This window comes from Belonocnema kinseyi, chromosome 4 (assembly GCF_010883055.1).
Source record: "Belonocnema kinseyi isolate 2016_QV_RU_SX_M_011 chromosome 4, B_treatae_v1, whole genome shotgun sequence".
NCBI lineage: Eukaryota > Metazoa > Arthropoda > Insecta > Hymenoptera > Cynipidae > Belonocnema > Belonocnema kinseyi.
In genome coordinates, this window is record NC_046660.1 from 87,887,334 (window position 1) to 87,903,527 (window position 16,194).

The 16,194-nt window shown below is 32.1% G+C and overlaps 2 protein-coding genes across 7 annotated transcripts in view; one reads left to right on the forward strand and one right to left on the reverse strand.

Annotated features, from left to right (window-relative positions):
- LOC117171409 (ubiquitin-like-conjugating enzyme ATG10) overlaps positions 1-14,147 on the reverse strand; it is a 32,397-nt gene extending 18,250 nt beyond the window's left edge. Inside the window, exon 1 of one of the 3 annotated variants that reach the window (XM_033358699.1) lies at positions 14,040-14,147. Coding sequence is in view for 1 of the 3 variants with exons in the window: in XM_033358697.1 (XP_033214588.1) it covers positions 1,672-1,692 (21 nt within the window). In the remaining 2 variants the exon portion in view is untranslated. Of the gene's footprint in view, positions 1-1,671; positions 1,873-3,596; positions 3,711-14,039 lie in introns of those variants that run through there. The other 2 variants (XM_033358698.1, XM_033358697.1) reach the window with 2 other exon arrangements.
- LOC117171408 (single-stranded DNA-binding protein 3) overlaps positions 2,230-16,194 on the forward strand; it is a 38,889-nt gene continuing 24,924 nt past the window's right edge. Inside the window, exons 1-9 of one of the 4 annotated variants that reach the window (XM_033358694.1) lie at positions 2,230-3,036; positions 6,685-6,757; positions 6,949-7,010; positions 7,088-7,172; positions 7,334-7,375; positions 9,001-9,087; positions 12,666-12,773; positions 15,345-15,422; positions 15,511-15,559. In XM_033358694.1, the coding sequence (XP_033214585.1) occupies positions 2,981-3,036; positions 6,685-6,757; positions 6,949-7,010; positions 7,088-7,172; positions 7,334-7,375; positions 9,001-9,087; positions 12,666-12,773; positions 15,345-15,422; positions 15,511-15,559 (640 nt within the window). In that variant the 5' untranslated portion in view covers positions 2,230-2,980. The remainder of the gene's footprint in view (positions 3,037-6,684; positions 6,758-6,948; positions 7,011-7,087; positions 7,173-7,333; positions 7,376-9,000; positions 9,088-12,665; positions 12,774-15,344; positions 15,423-15,510; positions 15,560-16,194) is intronic. The other 3 variants (XM_033358692.1, XM_033358693.1, XM_033358695.1) reach the window with 3 other exon arrangements.

Here is a 16,194-nt window from a genome sequence, read left to right on the forward strand (position 1 = left end):
TGGCAACGACTCAGGCGGCCCTCACTGTTTACGTTTCGATCCCCCCGAAATCAGTCCAAAGTTATTTGAAGGCAATCCCCGATACTTGACTGAAAGTGAGAGTTTAGTGTATTTTAATAATTCTCTGGAATTTACAGTTTCAAATATCTGTGAATTATACTATGATTAAAGCAATACAATTTTTTTTATGATATTGCTGCCGGAATGCATCGAAAAATTGTTGCAAGATTGAACCAATTTCCAAACAAAATTTCCCCCAAAATAACTTTAGTAAAATTCCAATACGATTTTGGTAAATTTTAAAGTGTGTAGGGGACTTTCCCGAAAATAATTTCGGGAAAATTCTCTAAAAGATTTCGGTAAATTTCCTATTGATTTTCAGGGTATTACAGAAAATGCCTCCAACTGACCTACAAAAATACAAGCATGGTTTAAGACATTTTAATACTTGAAATACACAAAATTCAATGTACCATTTCTTCATTAGTTCAATGTAATAATAATTCTAATTTAATACTATATTATTTAAATAGCAATATTTTATGTTTAATTGCAGTTAGTAAACAAAAATTCCCTAAATATTTCAACAATTACGGTCAGTACCGATGCTAAAAATAGTATCAGATGACAGGGAAAGGCGATTACGTAACTTTTTCATGTTTATTTCCACTCTTTGAAATTCAAGTCGGTTATCTATTTTTTAAAATGCCAATTGTCACAGGAAGTAAAAACAACAATCAAAGTGAATTTTCGAAAAGTGGAAATGTAAGTGAAAACATTACATAATTGGCCCTTGTAATGTAGATCATTCCATCTATTCTTTATAGCTATTACCTTTTACCTAAATAAACGTTTCTTCCGAGAAATTTTGAGAACATATTGTTACTTATTTTAACAGGAAAACTATCAACGATTGAGGAAACATTCCCTATTACATTTCGGGTTATTACCCACTTTATACTGATAAAATTACCAAAACATCATGGGCTTTTATAATCCCCTAGGCCAAAGTTGTTTGGAAAATTACCATACCTAATGGAATAAATATCTTTAAAAACGACAATTCTTCCTGAAAAATTGAAAAATTTACAATTTTATGGGAAAATAATTTTTTTCCTCACAAATAGGTAATTTTACTTGGAAAATTGTTGGTTATATTCCCAAAAATTTTTTAGTTTTGAGGGCTAGTACTTTTTTTATATTCTTACTTGATCAAGATTTCTGTTATCGACATTTATCGTTTTTCAGACTTACAGGGTTCGCGTCCATGCTAAATGATAAAACTTCTTGAATTGTATTAAATAACAGTGTACTGCTTATAAATAAATAATGCGTCCAAGAATTTCTATCATTTGAGAAATATGGTATCGAATAATGTGAGTTTAAACGTTTTTCACACGACACGATTTCTCTCACTTCAATCTTTCGAACTGTCATACATTCTCAAAAAGGCAATATAAATATATAAAATTAACATTTTCAGAAAACGTAGAAGGGAGTCAAAATGTCAAGAATCAACAAGTTTCTTATAATAAGGTAAAATGCCTATAATTACAGATTCCTCTGAAATTATGAGGTAAGTAACAACTTGCTCAGTTTAACGATTTCTTTCGGCAGAAGGTGTACATGAGAATCTTAAAACAACAATAATATTAAGAAAGCTGTCCCTACCTGAGTTAAACACTTTCCCATACTACAATTTACATTTGAACCCCGTAATTGCCAGTACCCTAGAACTTCTACCAACAAAAGGAAACAAAAAGCTTCGTTATTACTAATTTTGTACTCAATAACTATTCTTCAAGGAACATTTCTTGCAAAAATTGCTTCAAGATGAATTAATGTTAGCAAGGAAGACTTCGATTTTTTCCCCGAGTCTCGATCTAAACCTAATCTAAGTACGACACTGGGATCAGAAATTGCTCTGCGCGCGCATCACACCTCATAGTGTGTGCGTGCCAGTGGCGTACTACTAACGGGGCAATCCCATTTTCATCACGCTAGGGAGAACCCCCCTAATTTACTTAATTATTGCCTGTCTTAAACAATTATTTTTGCGATTGCGAATGAAATCTCCTTCATTAAAGGACCTCCAGAGGACATTTTCATATTCCTTTTCTAAAAGATTATTTGAAAGTTTTCGGAAAAGTTTTAACTCGCTACAGCCCTGATGCGTGTCTACGCTCGACGAGTGGAAGTGTCCGCTGCCTCGTCGAGAACCGGAGTTCGCGTACACCGTACACTCATTCTCATAGGTTGATTTTCAATGTGGAGGTGTGGATCCTTGGTGGTTGTCAGTGTGAGTGACCCTATACATTTGAAGAGGTGTAGAAAGAGAGAAGGCACAACAGGACACGACAGGCGTCACGACGTTGACTGGACGTAGGTAATCGAGGATTCGGGAATCGCGGTGTGCAGATTGCAGAAGTAAACTGCTCCTGGAGGGGATGAAGCGTGTCCCGGTGGGCCGAGTTGTCCAGGTGAAGAGAGTGAAGTGACCGAGTGCTGTGTGCAATTTCGGAACGTGAAAGAAAGACGCGCGGGCGGCGACACTCAGGGACCTGGTATTGGAAAAAGTTAGACCAATAATACGCCAGCTAGAGAAGTTAAAAATAGAAGAGTCCTGGAACGGGGAAAATAAATATTAAGATCTGGAGGACTTGAAACGGGCAGGTTTTCCAGGATCCGGATACCGGAGGATCCTCTCATCTCCTGGGAAAAATCGCCGTCGTCGAGCTATGACGACGCGCGTTTCTAGAACCCGGAGTCCGGGGCCATGCGGTGCTTCAAATCTGAACTTGTAGATTCAAAGCACCGGGTGTGACGACGTACGAGTGACGCGAGTGCAAAAAACCGGGCGCGTGTGTTTTTTCCCGAGACGCCTTCGCCTGCGTCCCCACTCCACGTCCTTGTCGGACATTACTGAAAACGAGCCGACACGTTCGTGTGTTTACGTCGCGAGGATTGCCAAGCCATCGTGATGTACGCCAAGGGAAAAGGGTCGACCGTGCCCTCGGACGCTCAGGCCAGGGAAAAGTGAGTATTTTTCCTTTTTTCAACTTTTTTCTGGAGTTGGGAGATTGTTGTTTAAATTGGAGCATTGGCCAATGGCCATTGTTGATTCTACGACCGTGGCACGTTGTGACTTGGACATGACGGTGGCTATCTTACTAGAATGATTCGGTTAATTTTATGTAAAATAATACATGAATTTGTTCTCTAATAAGAGCATTGTTGATTCTTGAACAATGACATATGGTAACTTTTCTCGTTGTAGAATAAACTTAATTTGTAAAGCAAAAGCAACAATTGTCTCTGTAAAATAAACAGGGTTTCTTCTGAAAAATTGAGCATTCTGAATCATTTTGGACCAGGTGTTATTTTGATTCTCATACTGATCAATTCGGAGCAATTATAACCATTTTGAAGTATTTTCCACTGAGATGGAATCTTCTAGTCACTGAGAGAGAAAGAGAGCCGGAGCAGAAATAGAGGAGTAAAGTAAGCAGGACGGAAATTTTCGACGTGCTCCCTTTCAATTCGATCCAAGTGTGCCACGCGACCTCATCTGTTCGCTTATTTTATGATACACTCACCGGCTCTCCTGAATTGCGGGCTACTATTGCCGTTTCACCTGAGTTGTAGATAACCCGCTTTCTCGTGGTTCGCACCGACTACTTCGTTGTTTGCTTTAACTGTCAGTACTCCTTGTCAGTCATTTTATCTACTACACGTGACGTGACATGTCTTTCTGACTGAGCACCCCTGTCAGGGCAAGCACAGATCCGGAATTGTTGAAACAGGCTAACAGTACTCGTTCGATTCTTATTATTTCAAAACATTTACCGGATCCAAAGACGTTTCTGCCTGCAATTTCGTTTACTCGAATAGAAAATTATAGGAAAGGGCAGCTTCTTGAGGGATTTTAAATGTTGGATATAAACTTATTTATCATGAAAATGACTCATTTATATTGATTTATTATGGTACGTTTCGTTCACTCTTAAGGGCACAAAAGTACCTATTCAATCATTTTGTGTTCTTTCATTTTTATGTTGAAATTCCTATTTTTGTCGGATCGTCAAAGTTAAGGAGCGTAGGCGCGGTTAATGCTTGGATGGGTGTACGTTTGAAAAACCGCGTGCTGTTGTCATTTAAAACCGGTACGATGTTTCAGTGACAGATTTTTGATTCTGTCACGGCGCCAAAACTCAAGATTAATGTTCTACTTTATTAAATTATTGTTTTTTCTTGTATAGCAACACAAATGTTTTGTACAAAGTTGCATGTTTTTCTATTTATTTCAGTAAATACTAACAATTTACACAAAAGCTTTAAATAAAAGTTGTAGATCTTTCAAAACTACACCCTCTATGGCTATATTAATGTCTTATTTAAAATATTTTTTTTTTAAGAAGAAAATGTTTGTAAAAAGTGTAGAATTGCAACTGTGATTTTTAATATTTGTCGTCCATTTTCTCGTAAACTATCAGTCGTATGGTGTTTGTAGTTTTTACTGAAACAAACGGGTAAATCTTGAAATGTTTAAATGGTTATTACAGGAACTTTGATGTTTCTGTAAGGATTTCTTTTTCACATTAATAATTATTTTATTGATTCAAACTTTTTACACATACATATTGACATCAAATACTATTAGAAATTATTTTTTTAATTTTAATTCCATCGTAGATATCTCCATTTCTAAGCTGCTGAAATAAAAAAATTCGCAATATTATTAAAGAGGTGAGTTGTAGTTATGGTCGGGACCGCAGAAATTAAAATCCGAAAAAAATAATAAAAAATGGCGGATTTGACAATTTTTCAACTTTTTTCTTACAATAAATTGTTTAAAAAAGGGTTAAATATTAATCAATAATCACTCTTTTCGGAAAATCGATTGTTTGAAAAAAAAATTCTGTAACACCCCCTTAAATCACCATTTTTAGTAAATCCAATCGTTTGAATTCTCTGCAATTTTTGTAAATTCTTTATAATCCTTTGAAGTTAACGAAAATATTTTGCAACTACTCAAGATTTTTTGAAATTCCTTCTAATTTTCCATTTAACTCGGAATCGTGAATATGGTGACATAATTATTTAGAACTATTATTTTTGAAACGATATCAGTTGAAGCATCTATGTGTGTAAAATAGAAAAAAAAACTCTTTATCAGCCGTGTTGTATTTTGTCTCATTTTATTATTGATGAGATCACTTTTAACTTAATATGCACTCATGTTTTGTGTTTTTATGGCTTCCGTTTGAAACTTTTGCAGGTAACACGTAAATATCCTGCTTTTCTGCCACATTAAAAATCACTTTTTTTATAAAAATATGTATTGTACGTATGCACTGAAAACTCAAATAATTTATTTTAACCGCCAAGTTAAACGAAATAAATAATAATTCTTAACAGTAAATCATCAAAAAACTTTATTAATGATTTAAAAATTGGTCAATCGGGATTATATGAAATATTCCCATTTCTAGGTTCATGTAGAAATTTATAATTTCTTGGGATCCATTCAGTAATATTTTTCGGGATTACGGTTTAAAAAAATTATTTTATTAGCTCAGATATTTTAATAAAGGAATGACCGGATTCATTTTAAAGAATGCAATTTTTTTTTAATCTTGGATAGTTTTTGTTATAATTTAGACATTCAAATTTTATTTTCAGACTCTTAAAATATTTACTGTCTTTTTTTTTAAATCTCGAGAAATTTCTAAATAGTTTAAAATTCACTAAATTGAGGTAATTTGTTTTAAGATAAATAGACTATTTTGACGCACAAAAAAACAACAATTATATTGTTTGTCTATTTGTTATGTTTATTTTATAGGGAACTCAATCCTGTGCGTTTCAAATGGGAAGGCCTGTTTTTCATTTATAATGTTAAAATTAAATTTGCAGAAAAGAAAAATAAGCTGCCCACCAGAAATGGTTTAGTCTACATAGAACTCGGAGAAACACTTAATTATGAAAGGAGAAATGCAACATAAAATTGGCAAATATATATAAGTGTGTGTGTGTGTGTGTTTTTTTGTGAAAGTAGACATTTTATTTTTCCCAAGATCTCTGTAAGAGGCACTTTAAATAAGTTTCAAGAATACTTAATTCGGTAAATTTAATTTAAACTTGTTTAATTCAATTTATAATGATACTAAATTTTAAATATTGCAAGATTGGATTTCTGAACGGCTTGAATGGTTTGGAGAAAATAAGAAATTAAAATGAAAATGTCTGGGAATTTGAAAAATCTTTTATTTAATTTCCCAAAGTTAACGTGAACGTATGTTATGAAAATATAAGATATTATTGGTCTTCAAAGCGCAATATAAGAAATTCTAGTGTACCTCGAGTATATATTGTCTGATTTCAGTATATTTTTCACGGATTTAGGGGAACGAGTGCCCACGTGGATTCTAGCCCCCCCCCCCCCGCCCCCTCGTGGACAGGCGTGGAATTTTGCCATCCCCACCCCCTAAACTGTCCACGTGGTTTATGGAGCGCCCCCAAAGCCGTGAAAAATTGAAAAAGAAAAAAACTGTTATCAAAAACAATATAAAACTATTTCTAGCGATTAAAATGCTCATCTGGCATTACACATTTCGATCTTTGTAAAGTATATTGTGTGTAATACATATTTTATAATCCAGCACAATTTTTTTCTGTTTCCAGATTAGCTTTATATGTCTATGAATATCTACTTCACGTAGGCGCTCAGAAGGCAGCACAAACATTCTTATCAGAGGTAACTTCCTTCTTTTAAACTTGATATAATGCTCACGTGTCCTCACGAATGACTTATTGGATTAATTATAAAAATTAAACCCTTTATTCTAAATTCTTTCCTTCTTAGATTTACAATTCGATTTTTTTTATTTTAGAATTTTTATATTTCCTTTCAATTCTCTCATTTGTATTCAATGTAATATTTTACAGATACGATGGGAGAAAAACATAACGTTAGGCGAACCTCCAGGATTTCTACATTCTTGGTGGTGGTAAGTTAAATTTCTAAAAAATTCGTCGACTTCACATTCAATATATTTTTTCCTAAACCTATCAATTTTAATTTCAGTGTCTTCTGGGATTTGTACTGCGCAGCTCCCGAGCGTCGAGATTCATGTGAACACAGCAGTGAAGCCAAAGCTTTCCACGACTATGTTCGTATAGTTCAAATTTTACCGTACATTTATATTTAATTCCGAACAATTAAAAATATCCTTCAATTGAAAAGGATAATAATTGTTTTTTTCGTAACGAATACTATTTTTTATCAAATGATACCTCAATTTAACTAAAAATATTTTTTTGTTTCCTCCAGGGATTCGTGAACAGTGGTTATGGAGTTAATGGGATTGCCCATGTAAGTAACTGATGCACGCGACTTTTGCGATCTTACATACTGTGTGATACAGAATAATTGAGTGTCAGATTAACAATCTCAATTTATTAATATTAATTATTAATAACTCTAAGTATTAATATCATTTTCCTAAATATTAATATTCTCTTCTTCTGCTCACTATTATTTTCATTCGTGTAAATATTTGAAACTAAAATATTGTGGTAGTCTATTCCTAAGATCTAAACGAAAATGGACTTAAATAGACTAAACAGTCCGAAATGAAGTTCAACGTTTATTTAAGATATTATCATATATTTCCCTTTTCGACTCTTTTTTTATTTTGGTTACAGAGTCAAGCTAATTGTTAAAAATTCAACTGTTTTGTAAAAAATTTGCCTATTTAGGTTGAAAATTGAACTATTTTTGTAGAAAATTTCAACTATTGTTCGAAAATTTATATTTTTGTTTTGAAGCTTCAACAGTTTTCTAGAAAATTCAACAATTTTGTTAATATTTTCTTTTCTTCTCTCTTGGTCGCATACAACTGCTTTTTATTTAAAATAAAAATAAAATTTTTGTTCAAAATTTACTCTATTTTTGGTTGAAAATTATTATGTTAGAAAACAAAAAAAAACTTTTGTATCTGAAAATTCAACTATTAGCTTGGAACTGAACTACAGTAAAATTAGTTTATATAAAAAAAAAGAATTTTGAAAATTATGTAGTTTAATCGAATGAACTTTTCTGCAGGTTTAAATTTCTAATCGAATAAACGTAGATAGTGTAGTGTAAATTGAAAAAATTTATGTAAATCTGGCTTTCGAAACTTTCATCATTTTCTTTATTGATTTTGATATTTCATTGGAAGTTTATTTATATTATCAACTCTTTTAAAAAAGATTCAAACGACGATTTCAACTTTTAGTTTTCAAACTTTTAGCTTGAGTACACTTATTTTTAAATAGTAAACTGCCCTGCAAAAGTTTTAGGCCACCTCTTTTTTATGACTAAATAAATTCTCTTAATTTTAATTATACCAGAGCTAAAAAATGTGTCTTTAAAAGGTTGATTTTTTCAAAATTCTTTATAAAATAAGCCCCAGGGTGAAGCCAATTTGTCTAATTTTTATGTAGATATTGCAAAAACAGTGTAAATTTCAATGTTTTCTTACATTTTCAATCTTTTCCGAAATAATCAACCCTTTTAAATGTTCTAGAACTCATTTTGAAGCTATTTTTATTGTATCACAACAGCTTACGAGTATAAGTTGTAAAAAATTTCTTTTCGAATTGCAAGAACTTGAAGTTGGAATAAAAAAGTTGGAAAAATTTAAAAACGTCTTATCTGTTGGAAAATCAGTAAGAATTAAATAAATAAATATTTTGAGGAAATTACATAGAAACTTTATGATTATATGTTTCATATATTTCACCAAAATATTTTTGTTACCAAAAATAGTATTGCAATTTTTTCAACTTTTTTATTAAAACTTCAAGTTCTTGTAAATCAAAAATAAATTTTGTACTGTTGTACAATATAAAACTGCAAATTTGAAAATGAAAAGGGACGTAAATGTAAAAGAGTGTATGTGTTGTAACATTTGTTTTTCTACGGTCAGTGCATAATAAAAAAAAAAATTGCAGAATGCTGGACCAGCGCCGTCTCCACTTGGGCAGATGCCACCCAACGATGGCATGCCTGGTGGTCCAATGCCTCCTGGATTCTTTCCAGTAAGCTTCCTTCCATTTCATTTATATCATTTTTGTTTTACTTACTAAATCGAAATTCATAATTTCATTCAAAGCATTTTGCATACTCCATTTGTTCTTGTCCATTTTACACGTTTGTAAAAGTGAATTCTGAAACTTTATATCAACTTAGAAAACGTAAAGGTTGACTTGAATTTTTTAAATTATTTTTGGGCAGTTTGCGGCTCAGACATAAAAAGTCATGGTCGATTCACTTTTCCAAGTATTGTGCATTATGCATAAACAGTAGCTGCTAAACCATTATACCATATTATTATCTACATGCATTTGCATCATATGTGCATTCATAATATGCCTTTCTCAACTCTTTTGATGCACGCGTTTCTACAACAGTTTTACATACGTATATATATATTCATATTAATTGACATAATTTGTATTCAAAATTTTTATCAAAGTTTATATTTCCAAGTCTTTTTTTTTAATCGTCTGTTGTGCTTGAGTAGGTGAATGATTGATAATAATCGAAAACGGTAAATTACAAACTGCTTCGTAGGCTTGTAGACCAAGAGATGATCGCAGAAATGGTCAATATTACGTGCCATGCGTAAAATTAACAACAAAAAACTGACGTTTCAAGTTGAAACCATGAGTTTCCCAAATTGAAATATTGTTTCATTTTGAGCACATTCAATTGAAACTAGTACAAAATTTGTCCATTCAATTTTAATTAGATATTTTTAAATTTCATATGAACACTTTCTACTTTAAATTATAATTTATTGTATTTCACAGGAATAATACACTTGTATTCCGGTATATTCCAAATATATTCAAAATACTTTTAAATTGTAATTTAGGATTTTTGAACGACTGATTTTTAAATTATTCATTAATTTGATTTCGAAGTCTTCAAACGCTTTTTTCTAGAAACCTTTCAATTATAAATGTTTAGAGTTGAACAATACTTAAAATTTCGGTTGGTTCAATTTCGAATCAAGTAACATCATAATTAAAAAAAATTTTAACTGCATCAATTTTTGTTGTCTTAAAAAATATACATTATCGCCATTTTTAATATTTACTTTTAAATTTCTTCACCATTTCTTTTATTTGTTTAATTAATTCTCTCATTTTACAAACCTACAAATCAAATGATTATCCACGAGAACTAAATTCGAAGTATGAAATTATTATTTTAAAATAATGTTTAATAGAGGATAGCGATGTAGTATGCTCCATTGAGTCTTTTTTATGAAAGGAAAAAATGCACATATTAAGAGAGACTCTTTTATGCATAAGGAGGACATTAGTAGAGGAGTGACTAAAAGTTTCTCAGATCATCGGAAAAATTGCAAAAAGGGTATTTCATTGGCAATTAAAATTTTGAAGTAAATTGCTGAAATTTTATAAAGAAAGACAATTATCCAAACTATAAAATTAACATATTCCAGAATATACATATATACGATTCGTCTCATCTTTGTACAAAAATTTGACTGTATAAAATCGAATATTCTTCGTCATGCTTGTCTACTCTGTATTTATGTACTTATTTTCTACATCTGCTATGTATCTAACTCCTATATGTGCCTACGTGTACCTGTTACTGTTTCGGGTGTAAAAGTTCTGCTAAAAAGTTTAATAAGTCAAAACCTAGATGTTAGAATAGACTTAGTCCCAACAATTTAGTATAAACACGAAAGAAGGTTCATAAAATGTTTAAACCTCTGCTGATATGTTCTAGTCAACAAAACAAAAAGTCAATCCATTGTAATAGTATGTTTTGATTCGAGAGGCCAAATGGGCGATTAGCTCACTGCCAGTGAGAAACCGCCTGTGGATCCTCCTGCATCGAACAATATTTTTCTTTACGAATTATAATGCAAAACCGGAGATTGTCTACCGATTACAGGCATCGAATATAACTTGACTGACCCAAACATGATGTAAACATATTAACCATTTTCAAAGATAGGTGGCACTATTACTAAAAGTGGTGAGCAAAGTGTTTTGGTAACCATGGAGAATATTTTGCTCACTCGTGAATGAATTTTGCTCACCGATGCTGGGGATTTTGCTCAAAGCCTTTGTGCACGATAAAAAATAAACTATTTGCTATGTCTGTAAATTAGCTAAATCAGGGTTTTGCATCTATGTGTAAAGAAAAGTATATTTTTACAATTGTTTCATTTCAATTGCCTCTCATTTAATAATGCTTAAATTCTTATAATTTGAAGTTGAACAAGGGTGGTCCTTAATTTCAAATATTTAAAATGCTAGGCTTCCACCCCTAGTTTTATGAAGTTGCATGAAAAGATGCGCTTCTATTTTAGCACAATCAAATAATATTTGGAGGGCTTGCAGGAGTCTTGAATTTTCCCATGTAATTCATACGGGGAAAATTGAGCAAAAGCTTTTACTTGAGATAACTTTCTGAAATTTAAATGAATTCTAACGCTGATCTAGGCATTGGTAGCTTTTAATAAACTAAAAAATGGTCGTGTGTACAATTCAAAATGGCTACAAGAAATAAAGATGCGAAATGAAATACACACAATTAAAAACAAGAATGGTAGCTGACACAATTCTTGAAAAAGCCAAATTTTTGGATTCTTTCTTGACATTTGTTAAATATCGAGCTCTTTACAGCAACTTTTTTTATTTTTCAGAATTGTAACATTTATGCGTCAATAGTTTAGTCCTACTGATAAAATTGCTTTACTAACAAATTTTGACCAAGTTCCGAGTAATTTCTTTGGGAAATGTAAAACTATACCCCTTTTTGCGAAAATTGTGATCGCCGCTATTTTGAATGTTACACTCGTCCCTTACTTAGTCTGTTAAACGCTGCCACTCTCTATAATAAGGGCATTACATTTTATTAAAATTTGAGAAAGTTATAAAATATAAATATAGAAAATAAATAGTTATAAAATTACGATTTTATAAGAAAATAATAAGTAATAAGGTCCACCTTAATGAAAAATACTGGTCTATATTTACAAATTTGAAAGACTGATAATTTTTTTCTGAATCAGAACTTGTCAGCTGGGGATTAACTTGAAAATGCAACCGCACCAACGAAGCCTGCTTAGATAGTAGACTAGAATACCTAATAAGTAATCTGAATTTTACTTCTCTAAGGGTTTAATTCTTTCCTATTCTAATTTTTTGTTTTGTTTATTACTAATTAATTTGAAAGTGATAGACAATAGTCGAGTAATATGGTAAAGGGGTAATTCTGTGGTCACTTTGTTCAGTCCTGAAACGAAAGTCTTGTCCTCATTTGGGAATTATGGTGTGAAAGGCGATTTTTACCTTAAAGTTGGCACTAAAGATCCTCCAGTCGATAATTTTCTCGTGTACTAAATAGTAATTGGCAAAATGTAAATAATACTGGGAATCTTTGGGAAATTGGAGAGAACTTTGTTAACTTTTGTGTCGAGTTGACCTTTTGAAATTCGTATTCTCAACTTGAATTCTTTCCTATATGGTATTTAACACTTTTGCCCCAATGAAAGAAAGCCTTCTAGTCTATAGCTGTTGCCTGGATCGCAGTGTTGCTATATGTCTGTCGTTTGCGTTGCTTGTTGCAGAACAACTCGACAATGCGACCATCTCCGCCCACACACCCCTCATCACAGCCATCCCCCCAGCACCCCCAGCCACCCCCGCCCCCACACTCGCAGATGATGTCCACTCAGGTAAGCCTCATTCAACACCTACACTCTCACTCATTAAGAATCATTTATCACTTGTCACTCGTTCCAAAATCATCACACGCACCATCGATCGCATTAAGTCGTTCACTCGATCTCGCTTCTTCGTCCCTTCGGCTTTCACTTATCGGTATCAATATGCATTATTCAGATTGTCTGCCTTACCGGGAAATGACCGGAATTTTTATTCAGTTTTGATAAATAGGGTCATCCAACAATTTTTTTTTTTTTAATTTTTGAATAAGAACCTATTAGGAATTTTCACTGCATCTCCAGCTAAATTCACTCCGTCAAGTGCTGATTGGAAGACAATGGCACCAAATACATGGGACAAAACTTTCTTTTTGTTCCATCTTAGTAATTAATAATAAATATATCATTTTACTCTTAAATTAAAGAGTTTTTCCAAAATAAAAACTAATTTCCCAATAAGCGGATGTATATTTTTACTCTCAATTTGTCCAATTACGAAATATAACGAAGAAAAAGACTACTTTATCGATAACGACGATGATATAAGTGATGGTCGCAATTTTTATTTTTTTATTTTGAAATCTTGAAATCCGGTGTACATTCAGACTTGAAAATAAGTATTTATCTGAAATTGTAAGTATATGTTTTTGTAACCAAAGAGTAAAAGACTTAAATTTTAAAGAAAAAAATGTAAACACTGTAATTAATATTTCGAACAGGGAATTTTGGATATCTGACAAGAATCGGAGAATTTTACAAGAGAATTAAAATTCTGAATTAGGACAGGGAAATGAAAAAAAAGTATAATATCTTAACCGGGAAACTAAAAAAAGTGACCTGGAAAAGATAAGGATTTAAAAATCAGTCGGGTAGACAATCTGATATTAGGATGGTTTTATTTTATTTGTTTAAATTTCCTTACTCCCTCTCGCGGGATTTATTTAAATGTCCGGAAATAGAAAGTACTCTAAATTCAAGCCAAATCGGTTAATATTTATCCACTATCCAAGGCCTTTGAAGTTTCCCATATAAATAACTTGGGAGAAATTGTGCATAAATGTAAAATTTACTTTACTTTTCCAGTTTTTTATTCAACTATTGTCCACCAATTAATCAGAACTCTACATGCAAAATTCAAAACTATGAAAAACTGTAAAATGGGAAATATTTTCAAAAATGCATTCCTGAAAGTATCACTAGAAAAAAAGTTGATGGGTTAGGATTGTAAAGCTTTTCAAGTGTGAGAGGCCTTCAAATGCATATATATTGTATATTTACGTATATAGCGTTGAAATGTGGATGCTTCTGGATTCGGTAAGCGGGCTGTTACTCGGAATCTTTGAATATAAATTTAAAAAGTAATTACTGCCTCACGTAAACTGGAGGTTAAAAACATACGACTAACGTGTATTTTGTTTAAAAAAATGCTATGCGATATCTATAAAATCAAATAATAATATTCTGTAATTTTAAATTCGCGTCGGAAATTCGTGGTCATGGCGTAAAATTTAAAATGTTCGTATGAAACTCGGAAAAGGGCTTATTATGCACATTAAACTTGAAAGTTAGCTCATTGTATACTATAGAATTTAAAAATTTGATTGCTTTCAGAAATGTTTAAATTGAAAATATCATTGATATACATTTTGTTTAAAAAATATGTTTTACAATATTTATTAATATACATAAGAACATCCTGCAATTTAAAAATCGTTTCGTTGTGGCTCGAAATTTAAATTGTAAAATTTTCTTTATTTATTTTAGGCAGTTGCAAATATAGTTTTTAATAATAAATGTGCATTACAAGAATATCATTAGCCCTTTTATTAATGTATAATACATTCCAAACATTTCGATGATTTGAATTTAAATATTTCAATTTCCAAATACTTAAGTGTTCCTAATTTTTCTTCTCAATTGCCGAACCGATTTGTGCTGAATCAAAATACGACAAATATTAAAAACCTATTCAATTTCCAAGAACACACAACATTTTTGTGTATCTTTTTTCCTCATTTTAATCTCAAGCCACTGCATTTGACACGAATCAGTTGTGTTAATCCGGGGTCGAGTGGCGTCGATGGTAAAGGTAAGATAAATCGATATTTACATCTAAGAAAACAATACACTGGCTTAAATCTTAAACCGAAGAAAACAACTAAACAATCAGGTAAGATTAGACTGTTAGATATTGGCATTTTGGTACCCCGTGCATCTTTTCTCACTTCTCAATCTTCCTTTTTCATCAATCATAAACAATCAATTGTGAATTTACCTTTGTTCTGTCCAAAACTGTCTTGTAAATAACATTATATTCGAAAGTTTGTTCGCCAGTGCTTTTTGGAGAAAGATTTGTTGTTTTATATCTTGACATTTGCCGAACAAAATGTTGTTAATCGTCAATCAGATTTTATAAAATGTTTGATCGATGCTTACAATGTCTAATCTGTCTGATCTTTGTCATTGTTAATAACTTTGTGGCTTTTACTAACAGAAATTTATACATACCGGTTTATGACAAGTGATATAGTTTTTAAAAGGTTGTAATACTTGAGCAAGGCTGTGATAAAGAATTTTTTTCAGTACATGGGACCACGGTTTCCTGCGGGGCCACGACCTGGGGGAGTCCGTTTGGCTCAAATGGGAAATGATTTCAATGGGGTAAGAAAATATAGCGATATCAAATAAAACAAAAGTTGAAATCTTCAAACCTGGATCAAAAATGTCTAATTTCATTTGTAAATTTCAGCCACCCGGTCAGCCGATGATGCCTAACAGTATGGATCCCACAAGACAAGGTAAGCTTTTTTGTTTGCGATATTTCCCGTTTTCTTGGCATTGACGAATTTTGTGAAAGGAGAATGGCATATACGCATGCGTACGAAAAAGCACACAGCAATAAATAAGTAATATTATAAATTGGTTTGGATTGCTGTGATGTGGAGTGGATTGGATTTAAACTGTCTCGTGGAAAACAGTGGTATATTTTCAGAATTAAAAAAAAATTCATCGATAACAAACCATACAGAGTATAATATCATTAAAAAATGTTGCTCCCAACTCTGAGAGTTGTTTACTATATTCTGTGATTCGGCTTTACCACTTTGCTTGAAAAAATTAATTACTGCTCCTAATCAAACCTCTGACGTTCCACATATGGAAAGAGAATGTATGCTACTAATTAATTTTACAGTAATTACGACTATGAATCCTTCACCAGTTCGGAATGCCTCTTTGATAACTTTGCGTGTTTATTTTTGTTTTCGTAAGGTAGATACTGTTTTAGATTGAGACCATGTAATATTTATCCGATTCCTACTTTACCAACATTTTTTCGCAACAAATTACGTCCACATAAATTGTGATATTCAGCTGAAAATTTAGGAAGTTATGTGAAAGGCAGTAATGAATGTTTTTATGTTCCTAAATCTTA